This window comes from Myodes glareolus, chromosome 10 (assembly GCF_982192425.1).
Source record: "Myodes glareolus chromosome 10, mMyoGla1.1, whole genome shotgun sequence".
Lineage (NCBI taxonomy): Eukaryota > Metazoa > Chordata > Mammalia > Rodentia > Cricetidae > Myodes > Myodes glareolus.
In genome coordinates, this window is record NC_142035.1 from 38,592,243 (window position 1) to 38,613,279 (window position 21,037).

A 21,037-nucleotide genomic window follows, 5' to 3' on the forward strand; every position below is an offset into this window, starting at 1 on the left:
AACCCCTTTCATATTTCTATGTATCTGAAAGGTATGTTGTTGGGTAGTGCTTGATTTTGAACTTTTATGAGAATTTCTTTGGTCCTTTTCATAGCTAACTGAAAGGATAACGAGTTCCTTTATCATTTTCTACTTAACTCTATCGAATCAAACTGTTCTGCAGTTGCCAATTAAAACTTCACTGTGATGCCTCGCTCTGCCACTCCACTACCAGAACAGAGTTCTTTGTGGAGTACTTTTTGTTGTAGTCTTGTTTTTCCTATTTCCAGAACATGCTGTAGAGTTTTTGTTTTGTTTTTAATGTTACATTGATTTGATGCTTCCTGAAAAATTCAGAGCATAAAAAGTCATCTTACTGTAACTTAAAAATTCCTCCAGACTTTTGGTTTTACTGGCATCAGAAATTTGGCAAGCCTATTAATGTGTGTGTTCAAAGGAGCTTCTCCCTGGGGCACCAACAGCGCTGCTTCTTTTCATCACGTGGCGTTAGCTTCTGCGAGCACCTATGACAGGGCCCTCTGGGAGGTCCCCATGGTCATGAAGCTAACCGGCAAAGAGAAAGCAAATTCCCTCCTAGGACAGGGGAGAGAAAATGGCCATGTGGATATTTGTCTGACGTTGCTGAATGACCTGCAAAGCGGAATTAAAGCTTTCTTTCCGTGAGGATCTCTGTGATCTCCCACAGTGGGAAGCTCATTTCTTTTGTGCCTCAGAAGTTCTGGGGAGGTTTTCCATCTCCACTGATGTCTGGAAAGATGGATTGACATTTTAGTATTTCTTTAAGGTCAAGAGGCTGATAAAGTACCAGAGTTGTTGTTAAAGAAATAAGCAGTTATAATATTTAAGCATTTTATCAGCTGAGAGTAACATTAGCAAATAGGGGTGGTGCTCTGTGATTTTTATTTCTGAAAATATTTTTGATCTACTCTGTTTATAACAGAACACTTCTTTATATTTTTAAATTTTTTAAATGCCACTAACACATTCTTTTATAACTAGGAATAGGCCTTTTTTGGCTATAATTTTCTTCTCTTTTGTGAGGAAATATAGTTCTTGCTATTATCTAGCCAGAAGATTTTTTATTGTTTTGTTTAGTTTTTCATCTAAAAATATGAAGATTTCTGAGCTGAATTCTGGCAGCTATGTATTTCTTGTGGTGGATCTTCTAAAACTCAGGAAGCAATTTTGGCCGATTTTATAGACAACTTTGGTGTGTTTAAAGGATAGTAGGTGTCACTGGAGCGTGAGATAAATGCTGGAAGAAAAAGGAATTGTGAATGAATAAAATAATGTCGCAATTAACGTAGCTTTACTGAATGGTTTTCTGTTTAGATCACCCAGATCTCAGCCAGTGGCCCCTACTTTGAGCAGTGTCTCATGCAATAAGAGGATAAAATAGGAAGAGAATTGAAATGTCTTTAGGGCTTGTATTTCTGTTTGACACAATTCCCTTGCTCTCTTGTGAAGTAGCATTTTTCTTTTTAGTCCTTACCAAAGAAGCATGAGCACTGGAAAGAGGGAATGGTTATCTCTTCAATTTAGTGTGTGTAAGTGTCAGTCTATGCATCTCAGCCTCCATTGCTCTCAGACAGTTTACCAGTGAAAGTTTGACAAGGAAACGTGCCAACTCAGCTACCTCATGGGCATAATGAGACATGCCTTGTATGATTTATACAGATTGTGTCAGAACAAGAAGCATTTTTGTATATTATTTTTTACAAACATGAGCCACCTATTGGGTTAAGTTCTTAACAGCCAGGAGCAGATAAGAGAAAGCTGTTGTATTTATAGTTTCTCGCTTTTCCCATTTGAAAATGAATTTTTTCTTTTTTTATCAAGTAGTTACTTATATGGTGTGCAAGACATCTTCTACTATGCTGTTCCACCCAAGGAAGGCTAAGGAGCAGCAGCTGACTTGGCAACTGCCCAGCCAAGACTCTTCTGATTTTAGAGTTCTGTATTCCTCCAAGGAACTCTGGGATGGAAAGCAAAGTGGAGAGGTCTTAAAGGTTTCAGGAGCCAGTGCAGCTGGGGATTGTTAACAACAGTGGGAAGAATGTATGTGTGTGGGTGTGTGGGTATGTCAGTCTGTGTATGTTTCTCTGTGTGTATACTTATGTGAGCCTGTATGTGCCTGTGTCCATGTGTTTGCGTATATGTGTATGTATTTTTAGTGGGATGGCCAAGTGCTTTTTCGTCTGTTTAGAAGGAAAATTCATTTGGATGAAAATACCTTGTTCACAGCTTGGTAAGAACACTTTGTTTTATAAAATGTACTTTAATTGGAATGGTACATGGATGATGGAGAACGAGGTGTCCTGGGAGAAACCTCACTCAATGGGTAACTTGTGGCTCTAATAATAACTAGGGAAGGTGGTGACTTAAATGACACAGGAAAGCCAAACTTTGCGGTGCGCCTTCAGATTGGTTCATATAGCAGAAACCACCAAGACGGAAGTAGAGCCTTCCTGAGCACACTACTAAAGAGTGAATCTATAGTCAGAAACTTCTCTTTTGTTTCCCAGCCTCCTAGACCTGAGTAATCACGCAGAAACTCTATTAATTACAAACTGTTCAACCAATAATTCAGGCATATTTCAAGCTAACTCTTATATCTTTATAAGAATTAACCCATTATAGAAATTAACCCATTTCTATTAATCTGTGCATTGCCATGAGGCTATGACTTACTGAAAAGGTTCCAGTGGTGTCTGTCTTTTTTGGCAGCTACATGGTGTCTCTTTGACTGCACCTACTCTCTCTATATATCTCTTACAGCCTGGCTATATTCTGCCCTACTATAGGTCAAAATAGCTTTATTCGTTAACCAATAAGAGCAACATCTTAAAGACTTCCTGTATCATCTCCTCTTTTCTGTCTAATTAAAAAGAAATGTTTTAATTTTAACACAGTAAAATTATATATAACAAAACAGTTATCAAACAAGAATTATAGTTACAATATTTAGTCCATTTACATTTGGCAGATTAAGGAAAGTACTCTATCATCTATCCTATCTTTGTGAGTCTAAAGCTTTATATCTAATTTATCTTTTATCATAACTAAGGAAAACTATAACTGTTTAGCCTTCAATGCCATCAAAGACCCCCCAGAAGGATATATTACCTAAGTAAACAGGAAGTGCATTGTAAGCAGCTTTTAAAACTCAAAGTTGATAGAGACCTCTCCCTGCCTGCCTGGACAGTCACCCAAAGTTCATCTGTGAGACTGGGGGCACCTGCCTTCAGCCTACAGGTCCATAATATCTGGCAGACTTTTCCATGTAGCAAGAAATTTGAAAGACTGTTTTGCCCATATTTGTAGTTTGTCAGTCACTTTCTTTTGTGTCTGGCAGACTTTCACGAAGCAGGAACCCTGAAGGACTGTCTTGCATTCTTTAGGCAAGTTTAGCAGTCATTTTTCTGTGGGTCCTCCAGTTTATACAACATACCATGAAGCAGTCCAGACAAGAGCAATTTCTTGCCCAAATGGCTATCCAATTCCATAAGGAGCCTCTTTGATGTCCATCATCCCCTAGAAGTAATTGGTGCTTCCAGGAGCAGATGTGTCTCATTGTCATAAAAGTCTAAGTTGTTAAAACATTTAAATGCCATATTCTGTAAGTCTTTGAAAAGGTTGAAGAATACCTGTCCATTTGAAATTTATCTCCGTACATTTAGAAAACATAACTAACATGACTACAAGTTTGACTATTATAAATGACTACTTATTAATCTGTAATTTTTAATATACATTTTTAATGAAATATATAAGCATAATACTTTAAACAGGAGCAGAAATATATATACACAGTGTAACAAAATTGACCTTGAATTTGTATCAATAGATCAAGATCTATACCAGTGCAAAACATTCATTTCTATATCATATTCCCCTTTAAATGAAAACAAACATTTATAGGCAATCATTTTGAGAATTTGGGCATCATTTTCTCCAACTGCTTTCTGCTTTCTGTTGGGAAAAGTACTTTTAGAGTTCACAGAGAACTTTCGGAGGGTCTTGTTCTATCAAACCATATTAGCTTGGAAGAATCAACAGACTCTCATTTCCTATGGAAATAAAAGCAGAACCTCTTTTCCAAAGCAACATATCCTTAAATTCAAATTTTGAAGTCAAGATACCTTTAGAATATATATGTTAGTTTAGCTTAGCAGCCCCCAGAATCAAATGTCTCTCTGCAGTCAAAAAATTTAATGAAAACACAATAATTTTCATAATTTAGACTCTCTGTATATTTTCTATCTTTACGTGACTTTTTTTACTCCTTTAATCTATGTCTGTCTGTACTCTTTTATATTACTTTTACTGTCTCTTTAAAGGCTTTGTTTTATTTTTTAAACTATTTCTTTCTATAACTGTCTATACTCTTTTTCTACTCTCTTCCAAGCCTGTGTACATGTTTTGAACACACCGTGTCTCGTTTAGAGGTCTTTATGTCTGAATCTGTCCTATTGTGTATCTGAAATTCTTTTCTGACAAGGAACATTTTAAAGTGGTAAAAGGTGTGGTCTCGGTGGTCCTGGATGCTGCCTCCGCCTCTTTCAACCTTTTAGTATGTCAGAGGTTCCTTTACTGCCAGCTCTGGGATGGGCTGGTTAGGAGTCACACTCACCACCTCAACTCTGGGAAGGAGCGTGCAGCACATGAACCCTTTTTGTCTGAGTAAAAGCTAAATCTGTCATGCAGCGTGCTGTGCAGCCTGGAAATGTCTTCGTGTATGTCAGCAGGAATCTACCATGCTCTCCAGATTGTGCATGCCTAGCAGGCTCTATCCAGCTGCTTGCCCAGGTGTGGGTATTGAGTGGCAGGCATGCTCTTAGCTACTTTCCTCCTAACCCCCAAGCGGACATACAAGTACCCAGATCCAAAATGTGTGACTGGTCACACAGGTTAGCCCCAAACATATGGGCACCATTTTGTTGAAGGAGACTGCTCTTTTGTTTTCTGGCCACCCAGACCCAAATAATCACACAAAAACTATATTAATTACAACACTGTTTGGCCAATGGCTCACATACAGGAATCAGTCTCACTTGTTTACAGATTCAGGAGTCCCGTAAAAGTACTAAACTGAAAGTACTAAACTGAGAGCTATAGCATATATGCAGCGGATAGTGTGTGTATATATATAGTGCAGATCTGGGTAGGCCCTGTGATTGCTGCTTCAGTCTCTGTGAGTTCATATGAGGTATGCTCAGCTGTTTTAGAGAGCCTTATTTTCCTGGTGTCTTTTGTCCCTTCCTGTCTGCCTGACTTCTTCAGTCTCTTCTACTACAGGGTTCCCTGATTCCCACGGTAAGGGATTAATCTTGTTTGGAGCTGTGTGTTCCAACATATCTTTATTTGTATAATGTCTGCTTGTGGGTTTCTGTATTTTTTCTGTCTGCTGCAGGAGGAAGCCTTTCAGGTGATGATTGAATAAGGCACCAATCATGATTGTAATTATTATATCTTGTTTGCAGATGGCACTTTGCAGTTTTTCTCCCTCTCTTCCATTCTTTCTGCTTCTTCTTCCACTCTATGCTCTGAGCCTCAGAAGGATGCTACAATGTCTTGTTTAGGAATGCAATTTTAAAATATTATGTATTGTTACTCTGTGTGTACACAATGTGGGGGACATACAAGTGTCACAGAGCTCATATTCTGGTAAGTTGACCATTTTGGGGGAATCACTTTGCTCCTTCTACTGTTCAATTTCAGGTTTTGAACTCATTTCTTTCAGCTTGAGTGAAAAGCACTCAATAGGCATCTTCTCTATTTATTCATTGACTGTGCTACAAAGTAAGAAGAGCTTATCTCCTCTCTTATTTCTTCACTCGTTTCCATCAGCATTGCTTCTTTGGTTCTCAATTTGCTCAGTGGTTATAATCCATCATTGTCACTTTGTGGGGAGATTTGGCTAGTAAGAGACCTTCAGGCTAACCCCTGAGGCTTTTCTATAAGTCCTTCTCATTCTTGTAGCATTTCCTTACTCTCTGTACCAAGCTAGTTCAGATCCATTGCTATGTCATGGGTCTCGGCTTTATGCCTTAGGTAGAGACTAAGGCTGTGTGCACGTGTGCACATGTGTATGTTGAAAGAAGCTGTACTGTGGAATATTGCATTTACTAAATCACTAGATACAGTATTATGAATGTATAAGTGTTTAATGTTCTAAGTTCAAACACAAGTGCATTTATTTTACATGTAATAATCATAAGTTTTGACAAGAAAGAAATACATTTTTCATTTCACAGTAAATGGCATTACAGTTTTGAGCACTAAATCATCTTGACATTTATGAAGGAGCAAATGGAAAGTAGGGAATGAGTGTTAAATATAAAGCTATCTTTAACTGTTCTATTAAAAAGGCGAAGATTTATTTTCCATCTGTGAACATGAATGTGCCTATTTGTGTTCTTGTTCACACAGTGGAATTTCTGTGGAGCCACACTACAGAGAGCATGTGCGTAGGATATATGTCAGCCCAGGATGGAAAAGCCAAGGTAAGCGGGAAAACTGGACCATAATCTGAAAACCTTGTAGCCAGTGCATGTGCTTCAAACCAGCTTGTTGAAACAGATGACTTTTCCACCTCTTGAGTAGAAGCCAATGAGCTTCGTCTACAGCACAGTTCACAGTTCCAAAGAAAAATCAGTAGATTTTACAAGTTCTTCTCATGATGGAACAAGATGAGTGAGAAACCCTCTTTCTTCTTTCATTTTGTTCCTTTTTCTCCACTGTGGATACTTGCGAAGAGGAAACTCAGGATTTGTGAGAGAAAATGAGAGCAATGCTGACAAACTGACCAAGATGTCTGATTCCTCAAGGAAGGTTGATAAGGATAAAGGACACTGAGGCCATGTAAGAGTAGCTCGGGGGTGTATCTTCATCTTTCGTAACAGAAATGGCTGGCGGACTTGTGGATCTCACTTACGCTCTCTTGTTGTCTGCTGTGCCCTGTTATGTGTCTACCCAGACTTTGCCTCTCTGTGCCACATGACCTGCCATGAGTCACCGCAGTCATATACTCATCCAGCAGCAGTTATTGAGTCGCTGGTTCTCCGTGAACTTAAAATTCTTGATCTTGGGAGTAAAAAAAATCCCATAATTTGTGGATTTATTTTTATATTTTTATATATGCCCCACATTTCTGTTCATGAAAGTTTTAGGAACAGCTGTGCTTTATGACATTTATTTGGCATTAAAGCACCTCAGCTGCAGAAGTTAGGCAGCCTCTTTTTTGAAAAATAGCATATTTACATATTTGGAAATAGCAAATAAAGAAACTTCTGATATATGTCGTCTATTACACATTGAGTAATTTTTTAAAAAGAAATAGAGAAAGTCAACTAAAGAGTATAGTAATACAGCATATTGATATTTTGAATAGCAATAAACCATGTGTGTGACAGTGGACACCAAAGATTACGTTGCCAAGTGATGTCATACATATGATGCTCACTCAGTGATAAAATAGCTAACTGACAAATTTTCAGTTAGATAACACATGACTGTAGTTGATTGTTCATTTTTTATACACTTCTCCTCCACAAGTATATTACCTAGTAAATCAGTGGGGTCACCAAATGTCTGTGAATGTAGCATATAGGAGCATTGTCACAGCAAGAGATTGATATTTGTGAAATATTGCTGAGCTCTCTCTCCCCTCCCATTGTCTCAGCTTCACCTGATAAACCTTGCATTTTGCTTCAGGAGACCTATTGCATAAGATAATTTATAGATTTTTTTGTTTCATAATCTTTCTGAAATAAAATTGTAATTGTGTCCTTTAAAGCTGATTGGCATGCCTGGAGCAAAACCTACCAGCTTTGTCACAGTAGTTGAAGCATTGATGTCTGCGTCATCAAGTAGAGCAGCCAGAGCCATGAGGTGAAATTATTGAGCATTTGAAATGTGGCTACTAGAACTAAAGAACCGAATTTTAAACTACACTTAATTTTTTACTAGTCACGTGTGGCTAGTAGCTACTATATCAAGCAGCGTAATGAACGAGTGGAAAGTGGTTATTCAGATAGTTCCAAAACACGTCCAACAGCACTTTCCAAACAGGAAGCAAACATAATAAGCCGTAAGAGTTTCTTGTAGCCATTTAAACTTTCTCTTCCACTCTGAATATTGTTCTTGAGCTAAGATCTTATTTAAACAAAGGATCATGATGAAGAAGGTAGGCTTCAACTCTGAGGCCAGTTTGCGGAGGTAGGGGCTGGGAAAGACAGGGAGGTGAACCAAGTCCCTTGAGTGGAAGTGTCTGCTTTCCCTGCTGGTCATCTCTGGAAGACACTTGCCGTTTAACATAAAGTACAGATAGTAAAGAAAGCCCAGAAACTTAAGTTGGATCTAGAGCGATCTGGCCTTCAGTTGTGCTGCTTGACATATGAGAGGTGTGATTTTAGTGTCATCTGTTAAGTTCCCCGGCTGGGAATGTGGAGGTCGTATGAATTGGGCCAGCTTCTCCACTTGCCTTATTTGTAAATTATGTTTTTAACCATTTTCTTTTCAGAGAGTTAATCGTTCTTTCTTTCTTTATTGTTTGAACTATAACTGTAAACGCTTTCCAGGAAAATAAAATAAAGCAATAAGACATTGCTCAATTCTATTGTTTGAAACAACGGCAACACACACAAAAACCAACAAATTTGTTCTTTTGTCAGAAATGCGGGGATATTATGGTGTTGAAACTGTGACAGAGAATATAGATGAGACTATGGGTTCACAAACAAAAGGACTTTAGCAAAGTATGTGTTCCAGAAAGAGCGGCGGCTTTTGCCTACCTCACTGTTGTATAGGGCCTTCGTTGTTTATCATGAAAATGTTCTCTCCACAGTGCAGAGAGTTAGTATTAAGATTGACAGGAAGCAGCTTTAGAGACTGTTCTTTTTATTTAAAACCTTTCTTTCAAGAAAAAATGTTCTATTTCCCCCAAATCACCCTCTTTTTCCTTGTTACCAAACACGGACCCTAAAAGCACTTGAACGTTTTACATAAAGCTATGATTAATTCATGTTAAAGCCTTGAATTAACACTCTCCTCAAAGTCACACAGCTCAGAAAAGGTAAGGAGTAACTGGGGGTTGTGATCAGAATCGTAGATAATCTGAATGAAGGTGGTTTCTCTGTACATTTTTAAAATAATATTTTCTAAAAGATAAAGCGAAAAAAATTTGTGTCATTTAATTTATAACCCCCTTCTCTGGCATAAAATAAATAGACTTATTTTTATGGAACAAACATGAGCGCATTGACACTAGTTAGGTCTAAAAATTGTACTGCCCATTTTCTATAGTGACTGGGCAGTTAATGAGCAGTTTTCATAAATACTCAGTGCACATAGTCTAGTGCAATAAAACATATTTAAACTGGCATGGAATTGATTCAGGCACATAACTCTCACCCTAAATGAATTAGGTTTCTTTTATATATAGAGGTTACTTTTTTATAACAACAGTATAAATACTGTTATAAAATTTATCCTTGAAGAGGAATGGGCTATTTTATACTTTGAATATCTCTCTAGAGATTTATTATTAGTTCTGGGGAAAAATAGTAATTGCATAATGGAGAAATAAGCAACACTGAGACTGTGTGTTCAGAATTAGGGTCACTGTTGAGGAACCGGCTTACAGTGTACGTGCCTCTGGGTGTGACAGCCTGAGAAGGACGGTGTCATTTGTGTCGTTTACCACTTGGAAGTGCATAACATGAACTTAGAGATGGCAGACAGACAGACAGATAGACAAGTCAGGAATGAAGAGCTTGCCGGGAAGAAAATAAAAGGGGGCGATGGTATAAAAAAACTGTTAAATGCCAGAAAAAATAAGGACAGAGAAAGTGTTCCAGGTTGAATACTACATTTTAGGTCAATTTGCAAAATAAGACTTTGAAATTTGAAATATGGCTAGCAAAAAGAGTTGCAATGTTTATAAATTCACTAAAATTGATATCTGTTATGATTTATTGGGACATATCCATAATTTTAGGCAGCATGCCCTGAAGTATCTAGCAAGTGGGGACTTGTGCTTGTAATCTTGATGTTTCAAAAAAGTAGTATGTAAATAAAAATGTGGATAGTAAATTACCAAGTAAGTGGAGCAAAATGCTGACAGCAGGTAAAGTGTTGGTAAGTATTACATGATACTTAAACTATTCATAATGTTTTTGTTATTTTAAGTTAAAATGCTTCAAAATATATCACTTGCATGTAAGTCAGATCTGATCATTTTGTGAGCCTTGCAGTTAAGTTATACAGTTCAAAAGTATTAGTCTTGCTTTATAACCTGTTCTGAATTGAATGGGTGACTACACTCCTCTAAACCACTGTCTGGTTTGTTCTCTGGCTAAAACTGAGAGGTGAGACTTTGTCACTATCAACATGCCTCACATTAAGGTGTCTTCTGGAATATTAACCAGTCTTTGGCTTTAAATATTTTAGCTACTTAGGAAATATTTACTTGTAATATCCTCTGGTCTGTGTATCAAGCTGTGTTCATATTTTGCAGATGTTGCCCTTGTCATTATTTCCCTTGGATTAGGCAGTGGTTTTTAAAAATATGATACGTAAAAAATATGCAGCAAAAGGGAGAATAAATTATTATCAGTATTAAAACCTTTGCTGCAAAGGTCTAGGAACTGAAAGACAGCTCCTAGAATAGGAGTTTGTTAATAATGCCATTGGTGAGGTATTTGCCATCAGTTCAGAATAAACTTAATATTCCTGTAACTCAACAAGAAGATGCAAATAAACATTTCTCTAGTTTAGGTATACAAGCAGCAAGTAAGTATATGGAAATACTCTTACTGTCAATATTCATTGGGGAACTGCAAATCAAAACCATAGTTTGATTCTACTTCTCATCCAACATGATGTCTATAGGAAAGAAGAATAAGTTCATTAGGGAAAAAAATAGAACCTTCATAGACTGCTGGTGAGAATATGGAAAAGGTGTTTCCCTTTCTGAAAAACAGCATAATAGTTTCTCAGAGGTTTTTAACAAAATTTCCACATTACCCAGCAGGTCTGCTCCTTGGTATATACTAAAGAAAATTAAGATGTTTGTTTATACCAGGGTTGATCATAGTTGTTAAGAAGTAGGAGCAACTTAATGTCCATCAGTTGATGAATGAATAAACAAATGTGTTGTATTCATGCAGTGAATTTTTTTTTGTAATCACAAAAAGAAATGAAGTTCTACAACAGGATAGTTCCAGAGTTCTTGAAAACATGATGCTAAGTACAAGAAGCCAGGTGAAAAAGACCAGACATTTCATGATTTCATTGCATTAAGTGTCTAGAATTGAAAAACTCATAGAAACAAATGTAAGAGATTAGTGGTTGTGAGTGCTGAAGAGGGGAGTATGGAAACCGAGTTTGCTTTCAAGGATATGAAAATGTTCTGAAATTAGAAATTTGTCCAACTTTACAAACACTTGACAAACCACTGGATTGGACATTTATTTAAAACGGTGGATTTTATGATAGATGTGTTTTTCCTTAAAACTGTAAAAATAACAAGTGTAATTACTGCATTATCAAAATAAAGTAGAAGAAATATATGCTTATTTTGATTTATTTTGATACCACACTATCTTTTCAGCTTCTATTCATTATAAACCCCTCAAAATACCAGATATTGGAAGAACTTCCTTAGTTATATTTTTTAAAGTAAAACAACAACACCAACAACAAAACTACCAAAAAAAATTTATAGCTAAAAATCATAGTAGTCATTGAAACCTGGAGGACTTTTGGTTCTAGGGATGCAGAAAAAGCAGGTCTGCTCTTGTTACTCTCATCACCCTGCATGGTATTTCCTAGAAATCTCAGCTAGTGCAGTGAAGCAGAAAAACGAAGCCAGAGACACGGGCTGGGAAGGACTTCTTAAAACCTGTACTTTCACGTGGTCAGGAATGAATAAGAAATTTTTTGGAACTATCCTCTTAAAACTACAAAGCCTTGCTCAGATGAATCTGCATGGAGAAATATGTCTTATTCTTGAATTGAAAATAAAGTACTTGCCAACCATTTTTCCCCAAATTTATCTGCAAGCTAAACCAAAAATCCAACATTGTTTTTTTTAATTAAGAAATTGATAAAGTAGTTTAAAATTTGGTCTGGAAGCTCCACCCCCGTGGTGTCCAATATGCTCACATTGGACTCAGTGGGTAATAAAAAAAAGTGATATGAATTTGGGAGCCAGATATGAAAAAGAAGGGGTGAGTGTGATCAAAGTACACTCTATGCATATATGAAATTCTCAAAGAATTAACAGCAATTTTATATTAGAAAGAAATCAGTTTAATTTTATGTAAATTTTATTAGGATTTTCATTTGCTCTTACATGAACATTTCAGTAAACCACAAGCCCAAACTTTTTTTTTGGCAACTGGTAGTGGCCCTCAGGTGCGCGCGCGCGTGTGTGTGTGTGTGTGTGTGTGTGTGTATGTATGTCTTCACAGCTTCCTTCCCCATCTATGTTGGAATTTTGTCTGGCTTGGCCTTGTGCATGCAGTCACAGTTGCTGTGAACCCTTATGTACAATTGCCCTCTTGTGTTTGGAGAGTGCTGTTTTGAATTGTCCTTGAACTCAGAATCTCCTTGAACTCAGAATCTCCTTAGTAGCTGGATTGTAGACCTGAGCCAACAGGCCATGCTTCTTTTCTGTTTCTGATAATCCATTAAACTCAGTTTGTGCTGCCCGTAAGTATACATAGGTGTATAGGGCCATCCACTCGATTGTGGGGATTAGCAGTAGTCATCTGAAAAAAAAAGGGTGCTCTCTCTCCCTGAGCAGCTCTTAACTCTGTTGCTCCTCAGTAAAGGGTGAGGCCTGGGGGCACCTCCCACTTGTGCTGGGATACTGCTGTCTTTACCTTATGCAGGTCTGTGCCGGGAACCACAATTCTTTTGAGTTTATGAGTATAGTGGCCATGTCATGTCTAGAAAATGGCATTTCCTTTCACCCCTGAAGTTGGTTCTGCCTCCTTTTTCTATGGTGTTCTGAGCTGTGGTTGGGGGAGAAGCATGTTGATAAAAAATTCCCGTTTAAAGCTGAACACTCAGTCTCTTACTCTTCGTATTCAGGACGTCTATGCATCTCTGCATTGAGTGCTGCCCACTGCAAAAAAAGGCCTGTCTAGCCAAGGTTGAGAGCAGCCCATGTATATACTTTTAAAACCAAATATTTAGAAGATAATTTAACGACATGACAATGGAGCAAAATGGCAATAGTGGATTCTACTCTAGGGCCTAAGATCTCCTCGCCAAGGGCTTTTGACTGAGATTACTGTTCCTGCACTAAGTTCCCTCTTGTGGAGCAGGTCCCACATCCAGTCTGAAAGCACTACCCCATAACAATAGTGCCTCTGTTAGCGTTTGCCTGGCAATCTGGTATTGCAGCATGCAGGGTCCATTTTTAAGGCCGTTGCTCTTCTCTCCCAGCCAGTCTGCACAGCACCTTTGGGCACTGTGAAAGCTAGGCTGTGTGGAGGAACTTGTCAGAGAGCTTGATACTGACCTCTCTGTCCTCTGCCCGGAGTGTGTGATATCTTCAGCAGCAGCTTACTCCATAGCTGTGGTGCACAGCAGTAGGTGACAGTTGCCTGTGCTCTCTCCGAGCCCTCTGGGGCCTTCCTGATTTATAGCTGTAGGGCGGTATCTGATGCCTTGCACTGTGTTTTTTATTCAATAATATTTGTTTTCTGGAAATGGTATTGTTCACTTATTAGTAAACTACTAAAAACAATTTTGTAGTAAACTAACAGATTTCCTGTTTTCATGGGTTTTTTTTCATGGTTTAGGAATGGGAAGAATTTCTCAGACAAAATTTTTGATTTATGAAAATGATTTTTCTGAAATTGGATGAGAATCAATGAGATAATAATCTTATCTATTCTTAATTCTCTGACCTTTTAAAAACATTTATAAGATTATTTAGTATACAATTTACTCAATGACTGTTTCCTCCTGTTGAAGACTAAACATACAGTAAATGACTTTCTATTGAGACAAAATAAGAAAAAAAAAGAGAACTTACACTCAGAAAATGTCTTTAAAGATTAAAAAGAATATAGAATATGAAACCAAGTTAAAATGGATCTATTCTCTTTGGTGGTACTTTGTCTTTTGCTTTTTGTTGTTGTTTTTTTTACTTAATTCATAATATCGATAGTAATACATCTATAAATATTTTTCCCTATATTGTATGGGCTGGGATCCAAAGCCTCAGACATGTTAGGCAAGCATGCTACCACCAAGCTGTACCCAGTCTCACAAAGCTTGGATGCCATTAATTTTCTCTGGCCTCATAAAATTGTCCTAAATAGTTACAAACCTTGAGTAAGGTCTTTCTTGTGCCAAGGATAAAGCCTCAGAAAGCTAAATAAATTCTCTTCTACATCTTAAAAATGGGGAGAGCATTATGCTGAATAACCAAGCTCGGCGCAGAAAGGTTACTTGGTGAATTTTTCCGTTTATGTGCAGTACTGACAAAGTTAAAACAGTTCTAGAAATCTAAAATTTTTTTTTAAAGTAGGGCCTGAGGGAATTTGAGGGTAATAGTAGGAATATTCCATGCATAAAGTTTTCTATTTATGTTTTGGTTTTGTGAATAAACTATTAGAAATCATCCAGATGATGATGCTAAGTAAAGGACTTACTTAGATGCATTTTATGGAATGCAAATTATACCGCTATGTTTTGAAAACCATAATAAATAGGAATACTATGCGAAGAATGACACTAGAATTAGACTTGAGTTTCTATATGAGCCCCTGTTTATAACCTGTGACAGGTTCCCAGTCTGATTCCCAATTTCTATTTATTTATTTATTTATTTATTTATTTATTTGTTTGTTTGTTTGTTTGTTTAGGCTGAGCTTCCTTGGGAAGCTGAGGTTGGCCTAGATCTCATGATCCTCCTGTCTCAGTCTCCTTAGTCGGTGTCTGCCACTGTTCTGTACATTCTGTAGAATTGAGAGCCGTGTTTTGATTTTGAATGAGTGAACAAAATAAAAGTATAAATAGCAAGTAGCTGATAGAAGTGACAAACAGATTGCAAGCCTGCATCAAATCAGACACTCTAAATACCCAGAGGGGTGACAGAGGTGGCCCGATTGAGTGAGCGAACAAAGTGTCAAACGGTAGCATTGTCAGGTCCAGGTCATTCAAACATCTAGCACAGTTAGGCTGGTCAGCTGGAGGTCCCATATGGAACACAACATCCCTTTGGCAAGGCTCCAAATAAAAGATCAAATTAGGTAGACTGCATCATCAAATTAGACAGTTAACAAATATATAGCCGAAATCAACTGAGGCGTTTCCACGTGGAATCCAGTCAGGACAAAACAAACTTCTGCATGAGCTTCTGCATTTCCCTTCCTACTGTGTGCAATTTTGCATCGTGGAATGAGCAGTTGTAAGCACTGTTGGACTCGTTCACCTTCTGACTCTTCTCAAGGGGACAGTGTTTTTATATCCTTAGCTGTTTGTTGTCTTCCTTCTCCCTGGTTCAGAGGCAGGAGACCAGCCGGACTCAGGACAGGGATTTGAGAAGACTCGTGACATAAATAAGCTTGGGAACGAAGTGAGAGAACACAACTTGTTTTCAGAGTCAACTTCTCGGTGGTCGTAAGCAGACATGACAGTTTTCACTAATATAAGGGACATCACAGCTACCAGGCTCTGCTTCACAATTCCTCATCTTAAAGAGGGATAGATACTTCTGGTGCTTTGATAGCATACCGAGAAGTAGGTAAAAGTGTAAGTGTAATGTATGTGGTAGATGTGACGTCACGTGTGGTGGGTTGTAGTGGTGATAGTGATAGAGACAGTAGCGGTTGTAGAAAATCACTTAGAACCATCACATTTTGCTAGTCTTATACCAGGCCTGTTTCACAGACATTTAAGAGTGGTTGTAGATTTTGAGCCTCAAATTAAATATAGGTAGAATACATTTTAATCACAATTTTCATTAATCCCTTGATAATTTTATGTGATATATTTTTATTATATTCACCCCTACTTCTTCCATATCCATCCTCCCCCTTTGCCTTCTACTCACCTAACTTCAACTTTTCTGTTTTTTTTTTTTTTTTTTTTTTTTTTACCACGGGAAGTGCTTCTCTCTCCTTTGGATAGCTGTTAGTTTTGTGAATATAGCAGCTTGGCACCTGCAGTCTTCTACAACCAGTAGAACACCAGTGCAGGCCCTCTGGCTTTCGGCATTTCCTTTGAGAAATCAGCTAATTGTTTTGGTGGGTGTCTCTTTACATGTGACTTGTTCTTTCTGTTTCACTTCTTTCAGTCTTCTTTCTTTCTTCTGGACATTTAGTGTTTTTGTTATTCTGTGATGTGGGGAGTTTCTTTTTGGTTTGTCTCCTTGGTGTTCTGTATGCCTCTTGGTCTTTAATAGGTCCCACTTTCCTTAGCTTTGGATATTTTTCTTTATGATGTTAATGAAAATATTTTCTGTGCCTTGACTTTTTTTCTTTTTTTTCTTCTATATGTATTATTCATGAGACTTTACTCTTAGTTGTTTTTCTTTTCCCTAAGTTTTTTTTATTTTAGTTTTGTTTCATTTTTTCTTTTCTTCAGAGATTATATTTCATTACTTAATTCTACTTTCATATCTTGAATTGTTTTCATTAATTCATTGAACTGTTTTTATTTTCACAATCCTCATTTGGGGATTTGTTTATATCCTCTTTGACTTCCCTGAGCATGTTATAATTATATTTTAGAACCATTATCTTCTGCAGTAGCTGTGTTGCATTTCTCAGGTAACAATACAATGGGGTGGGGTGATAATTTCTATAGGAGTTAATATTGTCTTGATGATTCATGTCGTTTGTGGTTTTGTGATAGGACATTGGTATCTGGAGTTAGGTGATTGAGAATAATTTTTGATTTGTTATCTGGTTTTGTTCTGTTGAGTGATTGTTTGGATACTTATTTGTTCTTATCCCAACTTGTCAGGTTGTAACCTAGCTGAATGGTGCTTGGTTTTCAGTCTTGAAACTACTCTGTTGGTATGTGAATGGGGTGCCAGCAGTGGTATCAGCTCTTCTAGGGAGAGGTGCAACTTTTGAGCCTAAAAATTAATCTGCTATGAAGGCTTAGAAGATTCTATCTGCTGATGTGAAGTCTGCAGAGGGTTTTCCAGGCTCTGTTGCTGGCCCTTGGGTAGCAGGGCCTAGGTTCTGAGTCATGCAGCTGGTGATGCAGTTCCAGTCACACTCCAAAAGACTGTTCCTGGTCAAAGTGTAGGATGCGTTGTCTGATAGGCAAGCAGCTCTAGGTTCTGGGTGGGCTCCATATGGTTCTGGTGCTGTCTGGTGGATGGGGTAACTGATAGACAGAGGAGTGGACGAGAACACATTTTAATTCTAGTACTCATTTGAAAATACAGTCTGTGACTGAATGAAGGAAGGCGACTAAAAGGGGACCAAGGGGAGGAAACTGGAGTGGAGTGGGTACAGCCAGAGTGCATGGTATATTTGAAAGAAGGAGTCTTTAAGAAACCAAGCAATGAATGCATACCATTAAAAAGGGACTCCTAAAAAGGAAGCAACTGATAGCATGAAGAATATGAGACACACTCTGCCAGTGAATAGTTGTTGTGCTTGTAGAGTCGCCATGTGCACGTGCCAATGTCCTAATATAAGGAGCTCTGCATCATGTAAAATTTTAGTGGAGCTATAAGAGAACATAGTTTCTTTCTGCTTTAGAAATCTCACTAAGAGTGTCTTTTCTGCTTAATTCTAGGGATTAAAATTCCTTTATGACACCTTAATACTCTTATGTGCCACTTGTAAGGCAATACTATAAATCGGTGAAGAGTGAACAATTTCGTATTGATTAATTGATACATGTGGCCATGATTGAGCTTGTCTCTCTATTTACATTCCTTTCAAATATTACTGGCTGCAGTAGTGGTCGGTACTGACGATTCACTCTATGTTCTCGAGCTGTCACCGCGATGCTGTGTGTTTGCACTGTACTGTCTGCTGCAGTGGTGAAGCGGTAAAAGAAACTTAATTTAGAATGAAGATTGCATTTCATTTTTTTGCTGCTAGGAGATACTCAGAGAACTTTGAAACAGCTTTTATTTAACTTGAGCATAGTATTGCTAGAAGGTGATGTTTTAAACGGTCTTTTAAAAACAGAATATAGTAGTTCTCTAGTTTCTTTCACTGGTAGTTCTTTTGAATATTAAATTTGAACAGTTAGACCATGCTCACCACACTATTCCTTTAAAATATTTTTGATAAAATGTTTGTGATACAAAAAGAAAGACATTGGCAAGACTATTTTTTTATAGTCAATTTGGAGTAAACCCTAGACTCTGAATGACACATGACAGATTTCTACAGCTTTACACAAGCTCGTGGTCTAGCAGTGTGATACCTCTGTGTGGTGAGGACTCCTGATGTGTGAGTTCCTAGATTTAACAACTCACACTTTAGCTAAGTTTCCATGTTTGGGGGCAAAGTATCATGTGCAACATTTTCATCAAGGATGACAAGAATGCATTTTCCCCTTCAAATCAGATAGCTAATATAGACTATCAGGGACTTATTGCAGTCCTTAGCATTGAGAGACTACAAGGAACCTTTAATTGTTTTGCTTTTGAGACTTCTGCTAAGAAGAACAGAGAGAAGCAGAGTAGCAAGAAGGATTTCCCTGACATTTGCCATGCTCCCTTTTCCAGAGTTGGGGTCCAGCAAAAGTCAGCTTTACCACACAGGAGACCATAACTGATGTTTTGGATTTTCACCTACTAGAAATGCCCAGGATATCAAGGCATCCCACAAAAGTTATTGAAAAAGGATGATTGACTGCTGCCTTTACTATGGAAAAGATGAGCCAGAGTCTTCTCCTTATAAACCCAAGAGGAACTTGCAATATCTATGCAAGGGTTGAGGTTAATTGTACCTTAATCTGTAGGGTAGTTACCTTAGTTAGAGTTTCTATTACTGTGAAGAGACATGAGGACCATGGCTTCTCTTATAAAGGAAACCAGTTAATTAAGGTGGCAGCTTACAGTTCAGACATTCAGTCCATTACCATCAAGGCAGTGGGCATAGCACTGTGCAGGCTAACATGGTGCTGACTGCATCTTGATCAGAAGACAACAGGATTGTAACTCTGGGGACTGATATTTGTGTATATATGAGACCTCAAAGCCCACCTCCACAGTTATACATATACTCCATCTCTTTATAGTGCCACTCTCTCTGAGCTTATGGGGGCCAACACATTCAAACTACCACACTGGGCTTTCCTCTTAGCATAGTACCTCCTGTTCCCCAGTGGAGATGTGTCTGAGATATCAAGTCCCTTACACTACCAGCCACGGAGGGGTGCTGCTTACCGGCTTGCTCTCATGGCTTGCTCAGCCTTCTTTCTTAAAGAATCCAGGACTACCAGCCCAGGGATGGCATCCCCCACAATGGGCTGAGCCTCACCCCAGTAATCGACAATTAAGAAAATGCCTCACAGCTGAATTTTATGGAGACATTTTTTCATTTGAAGTTCATTCCTTTCAAATAATCTAGTTTGTGTGTCAAGTTGACATAAGACTAGCTAGAACAGTTACTATAGGTGTGTGTTTGTGAATTTCAGCTTTAAAATGCTTTATAGAGAAGAAAAATTGGGTAAGATCAGCAAGAGAGTGATTACAAACAGAAAGGAAAAGACACTAGTCCCGAACTTTCACATTTACACATTGGGAATGAAGAAGGGCTAGCAAAGGACTCTGAGATGCAGCCAGGTTCAGAGAGAAGAGAATTCAACTCTACTCAGTATTACGGGGATATTTCTGTCACATCCTTGATGACCTATACTTTGCTAGTTAATTATTATTTTTATTGCCATATTCAACATTAAATCACCTTGCTACGTAATTAAGAAAATAACAAGAGGATGTCCAGTCCTGATCTTGAGTGAGTTTTGTAATTTCAGAGAGCTACTCTGCTACTTAACATTTAGTATTCTTAGCACATCGAACTGTGATTTATTTCTGCCTAGTTGTAATTGTGTAGAATGTATGGAATATATACTGATTTTTAAAATTTAATATTTCATTTAAAATCTGTTCCTCTTCAGATTTTTAGAGAAAAGAATGAAAAGTATTTTAAAAATCAGAACAAAGGACCAGTGAGATGGCTCAGCACTTGGCACCCAGCTTTATCACCTGAGTTTGATTCCCAAGACCCACATGGTGGTGTGAGAGCACCAGCTCATTGTCCCGTGACCTACACATTCATGTCACGGCATGTGTGTATGTATGCATGAGCACTCACCCACATGCGTACACACAGAGAGACACACTAAATAAATGTAATACGAATTTTTCAATTGTTATTATTGAGCTATGATGAATGAACCAAGTGATAAACAGATGCTTGAAAGAAATCCCACACTAGCTCAGAAATGAAAAATAGGTAGTTATTTATTTAGGGGTAAACTCACAAATCAGAATTCTCTGCTTGGATGGTGGACAGAGATCGAATCCCGCAATTCAACAATCCAAACAAGCAGCTGGCGAAAAGGAAGAAGCAAAAACGGGCAGACACCAGCTCTGCACCTGTGTATACAGTATAAGAGGCCACGCCCCAGTAGGCGGGTAACCACAAGCTGCAAGCCTTCCTACAGCAGAACTATACGTTTTTCTGCTCCCCTTTTTTCCTCCCCTCTCCCCTTCTACTCTATAATAAAAATATTAGTCAGAGTAAAGATTATAAAAGGTCTCAAGATCTCAGGACTTACCATTTAGGTGACATCAGGTGTGTATCTGCTCATAGCCTGTAGAGTATATACTTGCTGACCATTTCCTGTCTGCTGTGTCAGAGGCAGGGTCCTTTGTGGCCATATGAGTCCATGTCCCAGTGTAGACTGAAAAGGCCAGTCTCCTGCTTTGGATGTTGATAGGTCTTGAGAATATTCTAAGAGCATTACTTCCAAAGCTGAGGTTTTACCCAAGGAAAGGAGGAAAGAATGTCTAGAACCGATTGTGATT

The 21,037-nt window shown here is 38.1% G+C and overlaps 1 protein-coding gene across 5 annotated transcripts in view; it reads left to right on the forward strand.

Annotated features, from left to right (window-relative positions):
* Nucleotides 1-21,037, forward strand: part of Tasp1 (taspase 1) — a 234,580-nt gene that overhangs the window by 201,897 nt on the left and 11,646 nt on the right. For all 5 annotated transcript variants that reach the window (XR_007236041.3, XM_048455440.3, XM_048455441.3 and 2 more), the window contains one exon: nt 6,433-6,506. Coding sequence is in view for 4 of the 5 variants with exons in the window: in XM_048455440.3 (XP_048311397.3) it covers nt 6,433-6,506 (74 nt within the window). In the remaining variant the exon portion in view is untranslated. Of the gene's footprint in view, nt 1-6,432; nt 6,507-21,037 lie in introns of those variants that run through there.